Raw genomic sequence first — 20,133 nt, forward strand, 5'->3', positions numbered from 1 at the left:
CAGGTTTGTCAGTTTACAGCCCAGGGAAAAGATGACGCTGAATGGCCTGAAGGTGTCTACTACGAAAGAAAAAGAAATGGTGGTGTGGAAGAGGTGACCCTCTCCACAACCCTGGAACGTCTACAGCGGCAACAGATCAAGGAGCTGTGCACTCGCTTCGGCCCTTTGTTCTCAGCCAACCCAGGATGGACTGAGCAAACGTACCACACCATTGACACAGGTAATGCTCACCCGATTAGAACCCCACCCTACCGGGTGTCACCTCATGCCCAAGTTGCTATTAAACGGGAGATTGAAAACATGCTGGAAATGGGTATCATCCACCCCTCTACCAGTGCATGGGCATCTCCAGTGGTTCTAGTTCACAAACCAGATGGGGAAATACGCTTTTGCGTGGACTACCGAAAGCTAAATGCTGTAACTCGCCCCGACAATTACCCAATGCCACGCACCGATGAGCTATTGGAGAAACTGGGACGTGCCCAGTACATCTCTACATTAGATTTAACCAAGGGGTACTGGCAAGTACCACTAGATGAACCCGCCAAAGAAAAGTCAGCATTCATCACCCACGCAGGGGTGTATGAATTTAATGTGCTTCCATTCGGACTGCGGAATGCACTCGCCACCTTCCAAAGGCTGGTAGATGGTCTACTAGCAGGATTGGGAGAATGTGCAGTTGCCTACCTCGATGATGTGGCCATTTTTTCTGATTCCTGGCCCGAACACCTAGAACATCTGGAAACGGTCTTTGAGCACATCAGGCAGGCAGGACTAACTGTTAAGGCCAAAAAGTGTAAAATAGGCCAAAACAGAGTGACTTACCTAGGGCACCAGGTGGGTCGAGGAACCATAAACCCCTTACAGGCCAAGGTGGAGGCTATCCAAAAGTGGCCTGTCCCAAGGTCAAAGAAACAGGTCCAATCCTTCTTAGGCTTGGCCGGATATTACAGGCGATTTGTACCACACTACAGCCAAATCGCTGCCCCACTACCTGATCTAACCAGAAAAATGCAGCCAAATGCTGTTAAGTGGACTGATGAGTGTCAGAAAGCCTTTACCCAGCTTAAGGCGACGCTCATGTCTGACCCTCTGTTAAGGGCCCCGGACTTTGACAAACCCTTCCTAGTGACCACAGATGCATCTGAACGTGGGGTAGGAGCAGTTCTCATGCAGGAAGGATCGGATCACACCTTCCATCCTGTCGTGTTTCTCAGCAAGAAGCTGTCTGAGAGGGAAAGCCATTGGTCCATCAGTGAAAAGGAATGTTACGCCATTGTGTATGCCCTGGAAAAGCTACGCCCATACGTTTGGGGACGGCGGTTCCAGCTACAAACCGACCATGCTGCGCTAAAGTGGCTTCATACTGCCAAGGGAAACAACAAAAAACTTTTCCGATGGAGTTTAGCTCTCCAAGATTGATTTTGAAATTCACCACATTTCAGGAGCTTCCAACAAAGTAGCTGATGCACTCTCTCGTGAAAGTTTCCCAGAATCTCATGGTTAACAACTGTTCTTGAAATGTGAAAAATCTCGTTGGTTACATACTTAGTAGTATCTGTAATAGTGCATGTGTTTTATTAATCTGTTTATTTTAAAGTTCTAGGAGGAAATCACCGCCAGTGTGGGTCCCCCACTGTCTGCGATTTGGGGGGCATGTCATAAACAGTTAGTTAAGGGTTAAGGTCTCTTTTACCTGTAAAGGGTTAACAAGCAGTACCTGATGAACACCTGACCAGAGGACCAATCAGGGACAAGATAATTTCAAATCTCTGTGGAGGGAAGTTTATTTTTCTGTGTTTTTGTTTGAGTTGAGTCTCTCTTGGGAGCTAAGGGAGTCCAGACATCTTAATCAAGTCCTCCCAGGTTTCTGCAGTATTTTTCATCTATTCAGTCTAGTGAGTATTAGAAAGGCGTACTAGTATTATAAGTTTATTTCTACATTTGCAATTGTGTGTTTTGCTGAAGGAATCTCTTTATTTCTATTGCTGTTACTTTGCTTTTACTGAGAAAGAAAGGGGGAGGGGGAATTCTCTCCAGGTTTATAGGTTAGACTCTGTGTATTGTTCCATCCTGGTATTACAGAGATAGTGTACTTTCTTTTTGTTCTTTTTAATAAATTCTTTTCTTTTTTGGACTTGGTTAACTCCTTCTCTTGTGGGAATTCAGGGGAAGGGGAGGAGGGAAGAGTGAGTTCCTCCTGGGTTTGATTCAGGGAGTTGAATCGGTGTGTATCTCTCTGGAGTAGGCTAGGAGAGAGGGAGGGGGGAATTGGGCTGCTTCCCTTTGTGTAGAGATTCAGGGAGATTGAATCTGTGTTCCCCAGGGAAAGTTTTGGGGGAACAGGCAGTGTGTTACCCACTTTAAACTTAACTGGTGGCAGCAGGACCAGATCTAGACTGGGATTAGTTTAGAGGAGCCCATGCAGGTCCCCATCTTGGAACCCAAAAGCTCCAAGTGGGGGAGAAGACCTATGACAACAGCCCATCTCTGAAGCTTAGCTGCCTCTAGCAGTGAACACCTGCCTTTGGGCCTAGGGTTTATGATCAGTGATGAGGGCAAACGTGTCTAAACAGACCCTCATGGAGTTTAAGTCCCCCCCCAAATGGTGCCGAAAGCCTCTCTTTCTATTTGTGAATAGTTTCTCTCAGCCTTTGAGAACATTCTGGAGTGAATGCTCTGGGGTTTTCACTCCCATCTTTACCAGTGTGTGCAGCGACAGCCCCAGCACCTACAGGAGAGGCCTCACTCACAGACCAGTGCTAGGGCGATCCCGGACTCAAATGTTCCAGGAGCCTGGAACGACTCCGCTTCTTTTTTGTGACCTCAAAACCCTTGTTTTCCTTTTCTGTCCAAACCGGCTTCATGTTTTTCCATAACAGCGCGGACATCAGACTGCTTAATGTGACTACATTTGGAAGTAGCCTTCCACAGTAGTTTAACGTGGCCTGAAACAATCTAAGCTCCAAGACATTCTGTGCTACTGGTGCATTCTCAGTGGCTTCTCTTTTAATGGGTTTACCCTTCTCCACCTCTACAATGCTCCAAGTGCGTAACCTGATTTTGAAACACGTACACGTCTCTTTGCAAAAATATAACATTAGAGTTAACAATCTCTGTAGATCCTCCTCTAGTCTTTGTAAAAGTTCATAACAGACATCACCATTCATCCCCTGCAGCGCCTGACCATTACTCTTTGATACACAGCAGGTGCACTCCCCACAAGGGGTCATAAGGGCATCGTTCACACCCAATAGCCCCTTCTATGGCTTCACTGTCAGGTATTTTTTAATCTGGTTCTAGTACCCCCTGCTGGTAGGCTTGAGACAAGTCTATTTTGGGAAACATCATTCCTGCTGCCAGTTCTGCAAATACATCTTGTTGTTTAGCAATTGGATATGGGTCCACTTTCAGCCCGGGGTTTATGGTGATGTTATAGTCCCCACACATTCTTATGTTGCCATCACTCTTTGGAGTTCACACAACTGGGGCAGCCCATTCAGTGAACTTGAACTTACACCATTTTGCAATTTCTCCATTTGGTTTTCTTCTGTCTGTCGCAGAGCATACAGCACAGGTCTCCGTCACCAATCCACAGGAGCGGTGCTATGAGCCCAGCTTTGCAACAGGCTCTGGGAGAACTCCTTCAGTGAGCCAGACCCCTCCTAGTGGCCTCACTCTTCCTCCAGGGAAAGCACATGGCTTCACCACCTCCTTAGGCTGGACCTCTGGGCCTTCAGCACCCTGCTTCGCACCGTGTGCTCCATTCAGCAAGTCCAACTGAGGCAGATAGCTGAGGGGGACTTGTACTATCTTAGGGAGCAATGCTCCTCCTCCACTAGCATCCGCATGGACACCAGCCAGCGCTGTCACACAGAAGAGTTTATTAGTTGGCTGGAACACAGCAAAGGAAGTCCTTGGCTAGCACAGAGAAAAGGAAGTTACAGCAGGGTCCATCCTGGTCAGCACAGAGCTCAAAGCTCTGTGCCTCCGATTGCTCTGTCCCAGTTCAGGTGTGTGACCAGAAGCCCTCAGCAGCCAATACTTAATCACCCCCTGGCACCTCCCCAGTCCTTTGTTCTCCAGCTGGGCAAACACCGCTTGCTTCCTGTGGAGAGGTGGGCCATCCATGGTCATTGGTATCAAAGTCTCAGTGATTGGGTTTGCCATTGTCTTCTTGAGAACTCCATTGATATGGGACCCAAGCCTCAGGCAGCTAGAAGCCATTCACACCAGAGTCTCTGAGCCTCTGCAGAGAGCAAACAAACCTTTTTACCCCCTAGGGTAACCCTGAAGCTCATAGGGGAAACTGAGGCACACATAGGCTTCATAAAAGATATTACAGAAAATTCCCACTTTGTCACAGTCTAGCCTTCAGGAGTTTAGAAATGGCCTTGTCAGATGCAACCAGCCTTGCTGCTGTGCCTTCTACCAATCCCATGTCTGTACTACATGCAGCTTTGTAGTTTTCTTTCAGTTCCCTCTCTTTGTCTGGCATGTGGTGCACCACTCTCCAAGCCAGTCAAACGTTGGATACCCACTTTCTGCCCATCAGTGGGGGACCATTTCCTTCCGTTACAATTAACTCTAATGGGGATCAGCTACCTTTATATTGCAGTGACTGGGAGACTGCCTAATACTCCTGTCTGCCCATTATTGTAATTCTGTAAAAGCACCTCAGTGTCTCTCAATCGTCCCCCGGGCGATTGGTAACCCCCTGAGTGACCTCGGACTTTGCCCCTCCTGTATCTAATTCCAGGTCAATGTCAGATCATTTCCCTTTGCATTAAGATAACGAGGGGGATGATATGACCAAGCCTGTGTCATTATCATCCTCACTCCCTGCGGAGGCCCTTCTTCCTAGCCCCATGGGGCCAGGCTATTTTTAAATGGTGCATTTTTCTTTGTGGATTCAAAAAGCATAATCTCCATGGTGCCCTCTAGTGGCAGTTTCTCATTATACACAACATTCAACTGTTAATTCAGGTTTCAGAGTAGTAGCCGTGTTAGTCTGTATCCGCAAAAACAATGAGGAGTCCTTGTGGCACCTTAGAGACTAACAAATTTATTTGGGCATAAGCTTTCATGGGCTAAAACCCACTTCATCAGATGCATGGAGTGAAAAATACAGTAAGCACTATATATATGAAAATATGGGAGTTGCCTTATGGGGGTTCAGTGCTAACAAGGCCAATTCAATTAAGATGGAAGTGGCCTATTCTCAACAGTTAATTACTTTTGTAGTGCTAACGAGGCCAACGCAATCAAGGTGTTTCTAACAGTTGATAAGAAGGTGTGAGTATCAGCAAAAGCTGGAAAAAAATTAAGCAGTTAAACATTGTAAAAATGTTTTTTTTTTAAAGTGTTATAAAAAAAAATCTTGGTTTCTTTGCAGCCATTCTGAAGGAAAAAATGGGCCTTTTTCTAAAGGAATGTCTGTAAATAAGCCAGGCAAAAAAAATTCTAATGTAAATCATTTGACTATGAACAATTTAGTCAAATTCGCTAAAAAAAATAAGGGGTTTCTACTGGAACTTAACGGCCCCCAAATATATACAAATGTAATCTATGTACAGCTGTGTAAAAATTAAAGCAATGGAAAAAATATTTTTTTTAAAAGTGTGTATAAATATATTGTGTAAATATGTAAAGTGTTTAGGACCTAAACCAACACTCCTGGTTTGTAAAACTCTTGTTTTGTAGGTTTAAAATAAATTGGTTTTGTTTTTAAATAATGCCACTAAAATTCATTTGAATCTTTCATTCGAAGTTGCAAAACCAAGAAACACTTTTTGCCGGAGAGGGGTAACCAGTGTTGTTTGGGTTTGGTATTTAGCATTTAATCCTTAAGGTACCTTAATGCTTTATAAGTTTAATATCTTTTTAAAAGACCAAAGTCGTGGCTGCAGCAGGGCAGTCAAAACCGAAAAAATGAACAAAAATTCTAAATTTGTTTTTTGGTAACAAAATAGCAAATAAAAGCTGTAGTGTAAAAAAAAAAAAAAGACAGTACCCCACACTCAGGGGCGGCTCTACCTTTTCGGCCGCCCCAAGCAGTCATGCGCGGGAGGTGCCCCGGAGCCGCGGGAGCAGCGGACCTCCCGCGGGCATGACTGCAGAGGGACCGCTGGTCCCGCGTGGCTCGGCTGGACCTCCCGCGGCTGTGGACGGTTCGCGGGTCCGGCGGCTCCGCTTGAGCTGCCGCAGTCATGCCTGCGGGAGGTCCAGCCGAGCCGCGGGACGAGCGCCCCCTCCGCAGTCATGCCTGCGGCAGGTCCAGTCGTCCCGCGGCTCTGGTGGACCTCCCGCAGGCGTGACTGCGGCAGGTCCGCTGGGCCAGCCAGCCGCCCCGGCTGCAGGGGACGTGCCGCTCCTCGGCTCGCAGCGGCAGGATGAGCTGGGGCCCCAGCCTTTTGCCGCCCCCTAGATTTTGCCGCCCTAGGCACCAGCTTGTTTTGCTGGTGCCTAGAGCCGCCCCTGCCCACACTGAGCCTTAAAGTGGCTCTGTTTAAGTAAACTGTCACTTTAATAAGGGTGCATAAAAACTCTGTAAGCACAAAAAAAAAAGCCCCCAAAAAACCCCATTTCCACCTTATGTAAAACTAATGCACCCACTGTAGAAACTGCTAAAAACCCAAACAACATATAAAAGAAAAAAGCAGAACTCCACTTTAACCCTGCTAAAACAGAAGGCTCTCACAGCCTCAGCCCTGCGTTTCCCTGGGTGAATCACAGTCTTTTGTTTGTTTGGTGGCTAATAACATGGCCGTGGCTGCCACACTATTACAAAATATTTAAAATGGGAACCAACATGAATGTCTGGAGGTCACTCTGGAGTAAAAAATTGCTTTGGTAAAGGCACCCCCACTGGAAAAATTAAATACCGTGGGCCAAGAAAAGCACGTCTGGTTTACTAATGAAAGTGCAATAATAATAATTTAAAAAATGTGTAAAATACGCTGCCGTTAATTTAGAAGAGGAAGTTATTCAGGGACATTTAGACCATGGATCAGCTCAGCATGTTGAGCTCCACGCAATTTATCAGGTTTTAAGGGAATATAAAAATTCCCCATGACCCCTATATATTTCTGCTAACAGTAATTTTTATGTAAAAGAAATACAGTTTAAAATACATAATTGGTATAAAAATGGGCAAAAAGCAGCAAATAAAAAGAATATTGCATATTCAAAAAAATTTTTTTTACCAGTGGGTAACAAAACACCCTAAACAGTTAAATGTACGACATGTAAAAGCACACAGTAAAAAAACCGGGTATCAAAACCACCTAAAATAATCAGGTAAATACAATAGTTCAACAGCATAACATAGCAGTTGTAACCAAAAATAAATAAATAAATAAAAGTCTGTGATAACGCATCTAAGCTAACAAATAGCACATAAACCACCCTAACCAAATTTAAACCAAACAAGCAAACAAACAAAAACAAAAAAGCCACTTAACGCAGCCCATCAGTTTATGCATAAAAACGTAAAAGGGACTTTAAAAAAGCTAAAGCAAGTAGCAGACTAGGAGTGTATGGAGGATGATGTTAAAACACGGGTGCGAAATTGTGTGCAGTGTGCTCAGGACAAGATGCATTCCCTGCACTGACAACCCATAATACACCAATGAAGGCTTGGGCTGTAGCACAGAGTTCAAATTAATTTTATTAATAAATTGCCAAAAAGTAGAAAAGAATTCTAGTATTTATTGGTAATAATTAATTCCTTTTCAGAATGGGTAAAGGCATTTCCTACTAAAAATAATAGCACCAGGGTAGTTGCCAAAAAGATTTTTAATAAGGTAGTATGTAAATATGGCACCCCAAATTCTGACAATGCAGGAGCCTTTGTAAAAAAAAAATCTTTGCAACAATAATACAAGCCTTGGAAGTTAAACAAAAGCTCCATATACCATACTGGCCTCAGTCCTCAGGCCAAGTAGAGCCCATAAACTGCCCTATTAAAGAAGCGCTCTGGAAGGAATCACACAGAAAAAGACTGGCTGGATAAACTGCCTCAGCAGTAATAAACTAAGAATAAAAATCCAACCCTTTCAAATTCTGTTTGGACACCCAATGCGCCTAATGATTGATCCTAGTTATGTAGTACAGGGCCTAGAAGAGAGCTCTAGTTTGATTATTTTCAATGGCTTAAACAGTTACAAGAAAATAAAACCACCCTCCAGTGTAGGGTTAATCAGGCCATCAAACACAAACACAACAAAATTCAGAAACAAAGGCCCACAAAGGCAGCCCACAAAGGCAGCCTAGTGGGACCAAGTCATGTACCCTTACTCCCCAGTGGGCTGCCTTAGCCCCTTGGCACACCGTATCAAAACAGATGGAAAACTGAAATGGAATTAAACAGTTTACATAAACACTGATGTTTGAATTGTCTGCAGAAAAGGACATCCCAGAACCTGAGCATGAAATGTTGCTTAACCACCACAATTTTAATCCACAGAAAATGAGACTCCAGTGTAAGGCCTGGCTTTACCTGCTTCTGGGAACTTTCAGTGCCCAGATAATTAGAGTGATCATGGGAGAAAATGCAGCCCTCCTCATAAGCCAATATTTAAGGAATAGAATCATAGATTATTAGGGTTGGAAGGGACCTCAAGAGATCATCTAGTCCAACCCCCTGCTCAAAGCAGGACCAATCCCCAAATGGCCCCCTCAAAGATTGAACTCACAAGCCTGGGTTTAGCAGGCAAATGCTCAAACCACTGAGCTATCCCTCCCCCTAAAATAATTTACTCCCCGCCAACAATCATGGATTCCTACCCATGATCCGGTGATCCTCATGAAAGAGTATAACACTAGCCGACTCTTAAGACCTGTAGGAAATACCAATGTGTATGCCTGGGAAGGGGAAGTGGAACTTCAAGTGTACCTTATAAACACCACAAAAATACCAAACCACTGGGAAATAGGGGTTAAAATAGAGGGTCCTAATGGTGATGCCACCTGGAGTTCAAGGTACCCACAACTACCACTCAATGGAACGAGCCTGTTAAGACAGGAACAATGTGGGGTACTGTCCAATACCCCGTGGTGAATTGAACCTATGGTTCCTGGACACATGCACCAGAATCTGGACCAGAGACTAAGCATTTAAAAAAGGTTCCCCAATTAAAATAAATTGTTTTGTGACTCAAAGTGATCCAATAAAATCCACTATTAGTAACAAATAAAAATTGGTATGAACTGGACTCTGCTGAATGTGTCTAAATTGGAACCCAAATGTTCACCCTACTCCCTTCCTATTATAATGGTCTGGATAAAAACACATCAACACTCCAATGGCCGAGCAAAACGAAATGTAGTAGACACCATATTAGGAGGAGTTGGTTTGGGAGCAAAAATGATAAATACTATAAACCTAAAGGTAATTAAGAATAAGTTAAGTTCCTTGTCACAACTGCAAGATAGTCTCATTCACAAGCAGGCAAATACTACTGTGGACTTGGTACAAATAGTTCTGGGAAACCTAAAAGCAACATGGAATATGTGGTGGTGGCTGAACACCACCTCCTGGCTCCTGTATAAACAACAAATAAAATTAGAAAAATAAAACTGCCTTGGCCATAGGATGTATTGAGATGGAAAATCTTAACTGAGCATTTTGAACACAAAATGTTTGGGGTAATATCTAAAAATGTAGGGTATTAACACATCTTTTAAAACAAGAGAAGAGGTCCTTGTTTGAGACCTACAAATATGAATGGATGCAGCATGTTTCCAGCACGGTTAAGCCTGATTTGTTATTAGGTGACATTTATGTTAAAATTACTCCCCAACAGTCTGTGGAGACAGAAATATGGGAGGTAAGCCTGCTCCCAAAATTGACCATGGGATCCTTTTGGCTACCCCGGGTTATGGGTAAGTGGGCTGGAAAAGAGAAGAAATTATTGGATGCCCGAGGGTATACGAAATGGAGCCCTCAGAAATGGGTGTGCTTGTCCCTACCTGTCACCGCAGAACCATGCAGCAAGGACACATTAAAAATGTGTTTAGAATGAACTAAAAAAGGTGACTCCATTTTTACAAGAAACACACACACACACACAAAAATAAAAATTAAAATAAAAAAGCATGTCATTCAAATATTACATGCCAGTAAAAACATGCTAAAAATTGCTAAATCTAAAAAACCCTGACAGCCTATCATTGGTACAATGTTTTTACAAGCTGGTCCCTGACCTCTAAGGGCATATTGTCTATTATCTTTCACTCATTACTAGTTGTGTTAATATTGTCCTGTGTTTGCTTGCTAGAAATGTGTTGTATGTGCTGTTAAACAAACAAACAAAAGTTTGTTGGATTACAACCACGAGCTCAAATTGTTTCTCAGTATATTGCTATAAAACAGTTGTATAAAATATGACCCACTCAAGAATTGTTCTCAAGGGGTCGAAAGGGGGACATGTAGTAGTAGGATTTTATGTTGGTATTTTATATAATTTAGGATGAAGAATAAAGAATAATAATGTAGCATACATTAAATGTATTGGTGTATGATTTGATCATATCCTGCCAGCCACCCTTTTTGAATAACAGAAATGAATGGCCTAATGGGCCAATGGTTAGAGATACATCAGCCAGAATCTGTGTCTGGACTGATTTCAGAGCAGAAACAGACCTTTGAGGCCTTGAGACCTTTGTTGTAGGTTTACCATTTTAGAATAAGTCAAAGAATGCCACGATTGTTTTCTTTTGCATTGCAATTTGATGTTCCTGTTCAAAATATTCTGTGTAAATTAATTCTGTTTTGTGTGTGAATGAGGAATGTGTGTGTAAAGAGGTAAGTGTGAAGGCCATCGCTGAACCAGATGTTTTAGGGAGCACTGGAGACAGACGCAAGGGCTCCAGGAGACTGCAACATGCCCCTATTGAAATGTCAGAGGAGGGCAGATTGACGCCTCTAAAGATGAGACAGGCACCTGTCAATGGGGACAAAATAGCTGTGATCAAAACCAGCCTAGGATAACTCCCTGAGGATCTTGATGAAGGGACAAAATAAAGAATAAGAAAGACAATTAAAAAAACCAAGCACTCGTCAAACAACAATTGATTACAGCATGATGGTGCAAAACTCATTGGTCCCAATGAAGGAAAATCACTATATAAACAGAGTGCCTTGCTATGAAACTTTGGGTTCGTCCTGCCAAGACTTCCCTGGAGCATCGTTTCGTAACCAATGGAACCTGGCTCCTCCCTACCCGTGATCAACCTAGCTGGCCACGAGATTGATCTGGACTCTGGACTGGTAACTATAACATCAACTGGCAGGACAGTATGTGTGCGTGTGTGGTGTGACTGAATGCATATGCTATCAGTAAATGCGGTGTATTGCCTTTTCCCCTAAAAAAAATCCTGTGTGCTTCTTATAAGCATAACACGGGTAGACTCCAGAGAAATCATGAGGGTTTTTTTAAAATGAAATGTGGGTTTTCTTTATTTCCCTTCTGGTTTCTGGGCCTTTAAGGTGCTCTCAGGTCCCATTTTCCTCTGCTACCAAACAGGCTAGAAACTTACCTTTCTAGTACAAATACGTACTAGAGACCAGAGCCCCCTGCTGGGGCTGAAAAAAAAATCCGAAGATTCGATAGTTCTCTCGCGAGCTCATGAGTGAGGCTTAATTTTACTTAGAAATCTCGTCACTTGCAATAAATTTGTGAGAGTTGGCAGGTCAGCTACCTGCAAGTGAGCTACTCTGATCCCATTTTCAGCTCCTCCTCCAGCCTGTGCATGCATTGCAGGTGTGGTGGTGCAGAGCAGCCTGGGTCCAGAGCAGCTCCTTAACCCCTTCCAATCCAGTGTGGTTTACTTTTTAGAGTTCAGAATGATAACACACAAGAATCCAAAATAGAGACCCAGCAGGCTCCTCCCTCTAGCAGAGAAGCACAACACACCCCTTCTTGCGACAGGCTGGCTCTTTCTAGACTGGTGCAGATCATATACCTCCCTACAGAGCTCCCAGCCTGCAAGCAGGACCAGGAAACCCCCTGAGAATTTAAAATGATAGATCACAATGTTAACAAAGTTTTCAATACACTACAACCACTTAGCCCAAAAGCACGTGCTCTCCTAGTTTTTCTCAGGGTCAAACTGATTTTTTTTTTTGGCCATCTTGGCTTCCTTGCTGCTTTCTCCCTGTTCTTCTCTGGTGTTTCTGCTGCAATACAATCACTCCCCGACCCCTGCTTTTCTTATCATCTCCCCACCCCTGTGAAACTTCTTAGACTGCAAGACCCAGCCACTGCCTGAGCTTGCATAGGATGTGGTTGTTCGGCAGTGGTTTTCCATTGTTTCAGCTATCATAAAGCAAAGAAGCATTTAATTGCTCCCTCCTTTAGCCTGAATGGAAGGCAGCTGTGACACCCAACACCTTCAGCAAGGTGTGATTGTCCAGCCCCCAGCATAGCAATGTGCAGCCGGACCTGGCATGTTGGGGATATTCAGCAAAATTATTGTTGTACAAAGAGCAAAAGTCTCAGCAGTGCAGGTGGCCAAACTCCTTCATGGGACAAAGCAGGAACAGCACACGACAGGAGGGAGACACATTCCCTTGTGCAGCGAGGAGCCAAACGAGGAAAGGAGGTGACACATCTATGCATAAAGAACGAGGAGTTCTTGTGGCACCTTTAGAGACTACCAATTTATTTGGGCATAAGCTTTTGTGGGCTAGAGTCCACTTATCAGATGCATAGAGTGGAACATACAGTAGGAAGGTATATAAATATACAGAAAACATGAAAAGGTGGAAGTTGCCATACCAACTTTAAGTGGCTTAATCAATTAAGATGAGCTATTATCAGCAGAATTAAAAAAAAATTTTTGTAGTAATAATCAGGATGACCCATTTCAAGCAGTTGGCAAGAAGGTGTGAATAACAGTAAGGGGATACTTAACATGGGGAAATAGATTCAATTTGTGTAATGACCCAGCCACTCCAAGCCTTATTTAATGGTATCCAGTTTGCAAATTAATTCCAGTTCAGCAGTTTCTCATTGGAGTCTGGTTTTGAAGTTTTTTGTTGAAAAATTGCCACTTTTAAGCCCGTTACTGAGTGACCAGAAAGACTGACATGTTATCCTACTGGTTTTTGAATGTTATGATTCCTGATGTCAGATTTGTGTCCATTTAGTCTTTGGCGTACAGACTGTCCGGTTTGTCCAATGTTCATGGGAGAGGGGCATTGCTGGCACATGATGGCATATATCTGTCGGAGAAAAATGAGTTCTCACTCTTGAGTTTGAAGCAACAAGCCAGAGGCATCTTTATTTTCCTGACACTTGCAAGGGGAGAGTACTCACGGGCATGGGTTCCCCTCCCGAGGCAGGTCTCTGTTAGATAAACAATTAAGGCAAAGCATTTATATCGTTTGTCACATGCAGTAATGATCAACAGCTGCATTTTGTTTATACACATTCCTTCCTGATATTTCACTTTTTCCCATTAATTTCTGCCACAGTCTACATTCCATTCTTATCTAACACAAGGTCAAAACAGTATCGCTTACAGTCTGTTCCCACTCGCCTAGGCCTTCAAGTTTCACATTATTAAATAGAAGAGTTAGCCTGACTCTTGCTTTTCCTGGAAGACTAAGATGTCTGCGCTTTTCCCAACTTCCACATATCACATTGGTAGATGTCAGGGGTGAAAGTAACTATAGACACTAACCGATACGGGGCCGGGCTGGGGCTGGCTCTGCCCCCCGGAAGGGGCGGGGGCCTCGGGCGGAAGGGGCAGGGCTGGGGGGTCAGAGCTAGCCCCAGCCTGCCCCGTACCGGTAAGTGCCTGTAGTTGGGGAAGCTGTTCCCTTTCCCTCACTCTCGCCGTTGGCTGCCAATGGGCGGGGGGTGGTGCAGCAATATTAAAGTGCTGCCGCGGCAAAGGAACATCCTTTATGAACTATTACAATTATATACAAATGATGAATATGGGGGTGTGATAGACCCAGGCCAGTTGGGAACAGCAGAGTAGTCATAGGGAGATATACTGGCCATTGGATAAGCAGTTTTCTGTTCCCTGAGTGACCAGAGCAGGGGCTGCTCCAGGCTAATGAGAACACCTGACTCCAATTAATCTGCTAAGAGTCAGGTGAGGCTCACTCCAGTCAGGCCAGAGGAGAGGAAGTGCATGTGAGGAACTGGCAGCAAGAGGTGTGCAAGAAGCTGAGAGTGAGTAGGCACACTGCTGGAGGACTGAGAAGTACAAGCGTTATCAGACACCAGGAGGAAGGTCCGGTGGTGAGGACAAAGAAGGTGTTGGGAGGAGGCCATGGGGAAGTAGCCCAGGTTGTTGTAGCTGTTGTGCAACTGTATCAGGAGGCACTCTAGACAGCTGCAGTCCACAGGGCCCTGGGTTGGAACCCAGAGTAGAGGGCGGGCCCAGGTTCCCCCCCAAACCTCCCAACTCCTGATCAAACACAGGAGGAATTGACTTGAACTGTGGCTTCTACCAGAGGGGAAGGTCTCTGGGCTGTTTCCTGACCCACAGGGTGAATCTGTGAGGTGAGCAAATCCGCCAATAAGTGCAGAACCCACCAACGTAGAGGAGGAACTTTGTCACAGGGGGTTACAGGGTGCTCCCCTGGGGTGTAGTGTCACAGTGTGAATAGGGGATTGTGAGGTGCAGATGTGTAGATCAGAGAGTGAGTGTATACACGCATGTGCGTGAGTGAATATGCATGGTTATGAGTGTGCATGGGCCTATGTGTGAATAGGGAGTTGTGGATGTGTGTGTAAATGACTGGGTGTCTGTGTATGGTTGTGTAAGTGTAAGGGATAGTGGTTGTAGTTAGGTATATCACTGAGGCCATGTCTGTGTGTGCGCACAGCTGTAAGAGGCTGTGCTCCAGCAGACGTGTGCCAGCGGATGGGTCCAGGGGCAGAGAAGAGACTCGTGCGGGATGAGCTGGGGGCGGGGGGAGACCCTGAGCCCTCAAGGAGCAACTCTAAGCTGTGTCCAGAAATTAGTGGGTAGCTGGAGGAGTAGCTGGAGACGGGGACTCAGAAGGGGTGTGGCCTGTGGAACATGGGGCGGATCTCGGGAGGGACAGGGTTTCTTTCTCCAATCAGAGCTTTACTTCACCAATCCTCTTATGCCCATTGGTCAGATTTCCCATCACTCATTCATTGGGCAGGGCCAATGCCTAGAACCAAGGGGGCAGGGCAAACTTGTTCTGTGAGATCCTAGTAGCTGCTGATACTTGATTGGCTGGGGCAGGGGTGGCCCTGGTAACGGCGCCTGCACTGGGAGCTGGAGACCAAAGGGCTGGAAGGGGACGGGGAACAGAGGATATAGGGAGGATGAGGTGCCAGGTGCTATGGGGGGCACTGGGAGTAGAGTGGACAGAGGGGGGGGGGCACCAGGCACTATGGGGATGTGCTGGGAGTGGAGGGCATGGGGGCACCAGGTGCTATGGATATGCACTGGGAGGGGGCACCAGGCACTACGGGGATTCGCTGGGAGGGGATGGGGCACCAAGAGCTATGGGGATGCCCTGCGAGGGGGCAGGGACACCAGGAGCTATGGGCCTCTGGAGAGAGCAAACAGCCCTTTCCCACCCCGGGACAGTGCTGCAAGGAGGAAACTGAGGCACACAATGTTCATAGAAAATATTTACAGAAAATTCTCACTCTGCCAGAACTAATAACTCATTTCACGCAGGGCAGCAATGCTCCAGTGAGTCACTATGGCTACTGGTCACTGCTGACCTCAGGCAGCTTCCAGCTGAGGAGCCCAGGGATTACCGTGTTGGTCTAGAGACCCATTGGGTCCATTGCCTGTCCTCAGACAGTGGCGGTGCCAGATGCTTCAAAGGGAGGTGCAAGAACCCTCGTAGGGGGAAATTACTTAGAAGCAAGAATCTCTGTGCCTCAGTCCCCAGCCCTGCCAGGGCTATTGCTTCTTGAAGCTGACACAAATCAGAGCTGAGCCAGCAGCTCTTGTTCCCTGAATAGCAAGTTAGGAGCCTCTGGGGCACCTGTGCCAATTGGTCCCTCCCCTACCTCCCTAAGCTGCAGGGCAGCCTAGAGGATTCAGGGGGCCTGGAGTCTTCGACGGTGGGGGGCCCCCGCCGCCGAATTGCCACCAAAGACCAGGAGCGGAAGACGCTCCGGGGGCCCAGGCCCCATGAGAGTTTTCCGGGGCCCCCGGAGTGAGTGAAGGACCCCGCTCCAGGGCCTCTGAAAAACTCTCGTGGGGGCCAGGGGCAAATTGCCCCACTTGCCCCCCCTTCTGGGCGGCCTTGGTAAGCTGCTTCTCAGAGGCACTAAGGGCGGGTTTCTTTGTGTTTAGGAAAGTCGCCCTCCCCCTGCTCCTGTTCCTCCTGGGAAGTCTCGTCTTGCAGCAGGGAGCACGTCATACTGGACAACCCATGCCCGCTGTCCCGGTGAGAAGAGACCATGGTAGCTCTGCCATTAGACCTCGTACCAGCCCCAGGAGCGCCAGACTGTCCAGGGCAGAATGAGGCACCCCTCCTGCCCCAGACAGGCTTTAACACAGATCATGCCGATGCTACCCCCTCCCTCCCCATGTCCTGCTCCGAGGAGGACCACTCCTACCCGCGGTCCTCATCTTCCAGCCCTGCTGGAAACAATCACTCCAGCCTCAGCCAGAGCGAGACAACAGACCAAGGCTCCCTGAGCGAGGACAGCATGAGTCTGGAAGCATCAGAAAGCCCGAGGCCAGTGGGCTTGAGTCAGAGCCCCCCATCACAGCAGGCAGCCAAAGAGCCCTGGCATCCTCTGCCACAAGCCTCCAAGGGCAGAGATGGGAGCCATGTCCTATCTCACGTCTCTGAGGCGGCTTCTCTCACCCCAGGGCTGGAGTGTGCCTGGTCCACTCCCAGTTTCTCTCTGACACCGGAGGTCGGGTGTCTCCGGTCAGCCTCACCCCTCCAAGACGGGGCGCTAGGATGTGCCTCTCAGCATGTCCAGGCTTCTGGCTCTATCCACCTGAAGCAGAAGGAGCAGAAGAGAGAGGGCAACAGCAGTGAGTGGATTGGGAGGCAGCTGTCTCATATGGAGGACAGGCTGAGAGCCATGCAGCAGCTACAGGGACGTGTGCAGTGGGACCTGGTGCAGGCTGTACGGCTTGTGCATTCGGAACTGGCCACTGTCAACTGGCACCTGAGCAGGCTGGTGCAACTCTATGAACATCAGGCTGCAGCTACTCAGGCACTGCAAGGGCAGGGGGCCACTGTGCCAGAGGGGAGACCCCCTTGGAAAGCAGCCAAGCAGCTCCAGAGCCCCCCCTCTTCCCAGGGCCCTTTCCAAAGCACTCCAGCTGGGAGGGGTGGGGTGTGAGGTGGGAGTGTGCATCCGGGCCCTGGGAGTGCTCTGGGAGCAGTGCTGGCGCCTTTGGTTGGGATTATTAAACAATAAAGGATTCAGTCCTAGCAACTGATACCCACAGGGCACCATGTGCTGCTCACTCATATAAGGAGATACACCGGCCGTAAATGTCAGTGCAAAGCGACAGTTCTTGGAACACTGCTCACTCGGTCACATTGTCTGGGGAGAGCGGGCCTGTGACTCTTTGGGGAGCACCGTCAATACCTGGTTCTGTCACCGCCTGCCCTGTAACCTTGGGGGCCTTAACGCTGTGCTGCTGTGGCTCAGAGTCCTGACACCCATAGCCAGCCCACAAGCATAAAGGTCTTGCTCTGGCTTCCACCAGCCTGGTTGCTTCTTGCAGGCTGACCCCAGTAGCCCTCCAGCCACACGTCTTCCCAAATCCATCCACTCCGAGTCTCTCCTACCAGACACTCCGACTGTTTCCTCTGGCTCATCTCCCCTGGCGGCAGGAAACCAGCCCCCGCGCACCAGCTCACTTTGGCGCACACACTCCATACAGTTTGCCCAACAGAGACTGACCTGGGGTTTAAATAAACAAAAAATGTATTTGATGGAAAAATTCCAGACTCAAAGATGAACTAGCAGGGGAAGCAACGTATACAAGTCACACTGAAAAGAAACAGAACTGCGCAACCGCAAGCTTTCCCTTTTCAGGTTCGATAAACCCCTTTTCTGTTACAAGTTCCCTGTTGCCTTTGGACTGCTTCCCAGTATATGCCCCGTCCCAGAAGGAATTTGGTGTGTGACAGACAGCTCCTGCCACGTGACCATCCCTCAGTCTCTGGATAAAAATGTCAGTTTCAAACTTCCTTTTAAAAAGGCTTTCCCCTCGCACCCACTTTTTTTTTCTCCTGGCATGGTGACCCTCAGCCATTCAGGGGGACAGGGGGAAGGTCATTTGAGTTGGTGTCACTGTGCCTCTGTGGGTCACAACTGAGAATACCCGATTCAGAACAAAGTGCTGAGAAATGGGGCAAATGCACCCCAAAATTGGTGGTTATTCTTCCATAAGATATACCAAACCAGCAACAAAAGTAAACTGTCTCACCACACTGGCTAACAAGAAGTCAGAACTGCAGCTTCCTTAGATATTCCAGTCCTGGATTCAACACCCAGACACTAGACTTAATAATGAGTGATTATTTAAAACCGATTTCATCCCTCCCGGATGGATTGTGGAGAAGGTAGGTGGAGTGTAAAGAGCTATCTGACTAATATTGTCACTCAAGTGCCAACCTCAGCTTCCCTTGTGGTCGGTGCCCTTGCAGAGCTTCAGTTGGCACTTCGGCCCAACTCCACAAAGGGACTCAGGCCCTGCACCCCTGAGCAGTGTGATGCTTAGCAAATCACAGGAACTCCCCTGCGATCCACAAGGCCTGAGTTAGGCTCCTATGCAATGAGGGGCAGGGCTTGGGGGCGGGGGGTGTGCAATTCACAAAGCCAGGCCAGAAGGCGGGGAGCCACCTACACTAGCCAATAAGAGAGGGAGATCTTGACGATAGGATGGGTCCTATGCTCAACCCCTCTCAGAGACAGGCACTTAAGTCCAGGCTGCAGGACTCTGCTTCATGAGCCACAAACAGGAACCCGCTGTCTGCAATCAGCCAACTTGGGTATCTAAGTCAGTTCTTGTGGGAACGAGTTTGGCACCTACCTCGCTCCACCCAAAACTGGCCAGAGGAGATGGTGCTGCTGCTCGCCATACAACTTTATCCCAGTGGTTAGAGCACTTCCTTGGGATGAGTGAGCCCCCAGTTCAATTTACTCCTCCCTTCCGGGTGCAGGGGAGAAAGGATGTGGACATCCCACAGGTACATGCTCCACACTTCTGAAGGACAATGAAGCCATCAATTCTCACAGGAAAGAACATTTTGAAGATTTCCTTAACCATCATTCTATGGTTGCAGTTGGAGTCCTCGAGCAAATCTCTCAATGACCATTTAGGGATGAGATCAGAGACCCTCCCACTTTGTATGAGGTACACAGTGCCACCAAGCAGATGAAGAACAAGGCAGCACATCTAGAGGGGATCCCTGCTGACATCTTTAAAGATGGTGGACCAGAGCTAATTTGGCAGCTTTACCTGCTTATCCTTAAAATCTGGATAAAGGAGGAGATACCCAGTGAAATGAGGGATGCCTTGATTGTCACCCTCTTCAAAAAAGGGGATAAAGTGGGAATGTGGAAATTATCATGGTATCTCCCTCCTAGTCATTGCAGGCAAAGTTCTGGTGCAGATCCTTGCAACCTGCCTTCTGCCTCTGTCAGAAGAAGTTTTACCGGAGTCACAGAGTGGTTTCTGACCATGTCATGGAACTGCGGATAAGATCTTCACAGCACGGCAGCTGCAAGAAAAGTGTTGGGAGCAAAACCAACCACTGTACATGGCTGTCATTGATCTAACTAAAGCCTTTGATTCAGTGAATTGCTGTGCCCCCTGGACTGTACTTTCTAAGATTGGATGTTCTGATAAATTCATCAGTGTCCTAAAATTGCTTTATGATACCATGAAAGCAACTGTTCTGAGCAGCACTGTCTCCCAGTACCTTTCAAAGTACAAACAGGAGTCAAACAGGGCTGTATCATCGCTCCAACCATGTTTGAGGTTTTTATTGCCATCATTCTTTAACTAATTGGTGGGAAGTTTACAGCTGGCATTGAAATCATTTACAGAATGGATGGAAAGCTGTTCAGGCATAGCAGGCTGAAAGCCAAGAGTAAGAGTTCCACAACATCTATTGTGGAACTTCAGTATGCTGAT

The 20,133-nt window shown here is 46.9% G+C and overlaps 1 protein-coding gene across 2 annotated transcripts; it reads left to right on the forward strand.

Annotated features, from left to right (window-relative positions):
• Window positions 1-15,193: 15,193 nt before the first annotated feature.
• Window positions 15,194-17,831, forward strand: LOC120391270. 2 transcript variants are annotated; one of them, XM_039514758.1, is made up of 2 exons: window positions 15,194-15,332; window positions 16,312-17,831. In XM_039514758.1, exon 2 carries the CDS (start codon window positions 16,419-16,421, stop codon window positions 17,319-17,321), a length of 903 nt encoding a protein of 300 aa, XP_039370692.1. In that variant the 5' UTR covers window positions 15,194-15,332; window positions 16,312-16,418; the 3' UTR covers window positions 17,322-17,831. The 2 variants fall into 2 exon arrangements, with proteins under 2 accessions (XP_039370692.1, XP_039370693.1); XM_039514759.1 differs by having other exon boundaries at window positions 15,222-15,325.
• The last annotated feature ends 2,302 nt before the right edge of the window (window positions 17,832-20,133 follow it).

Source organism: Mauremys reevesii, linkage group 25, assembly GCF_016161935.1.
Source record: "Mauremys reevesii isolate NIE-2019 linkage group 25, ASM1616193v1, whole genome shotgun sequence".
NCBI classification, from domain to species: domain Eukaryota; kingdom Metazoa; phylum Chordata; order Testudines; family Geoemydidae; genus Mauremys; species Mauremys reevesii.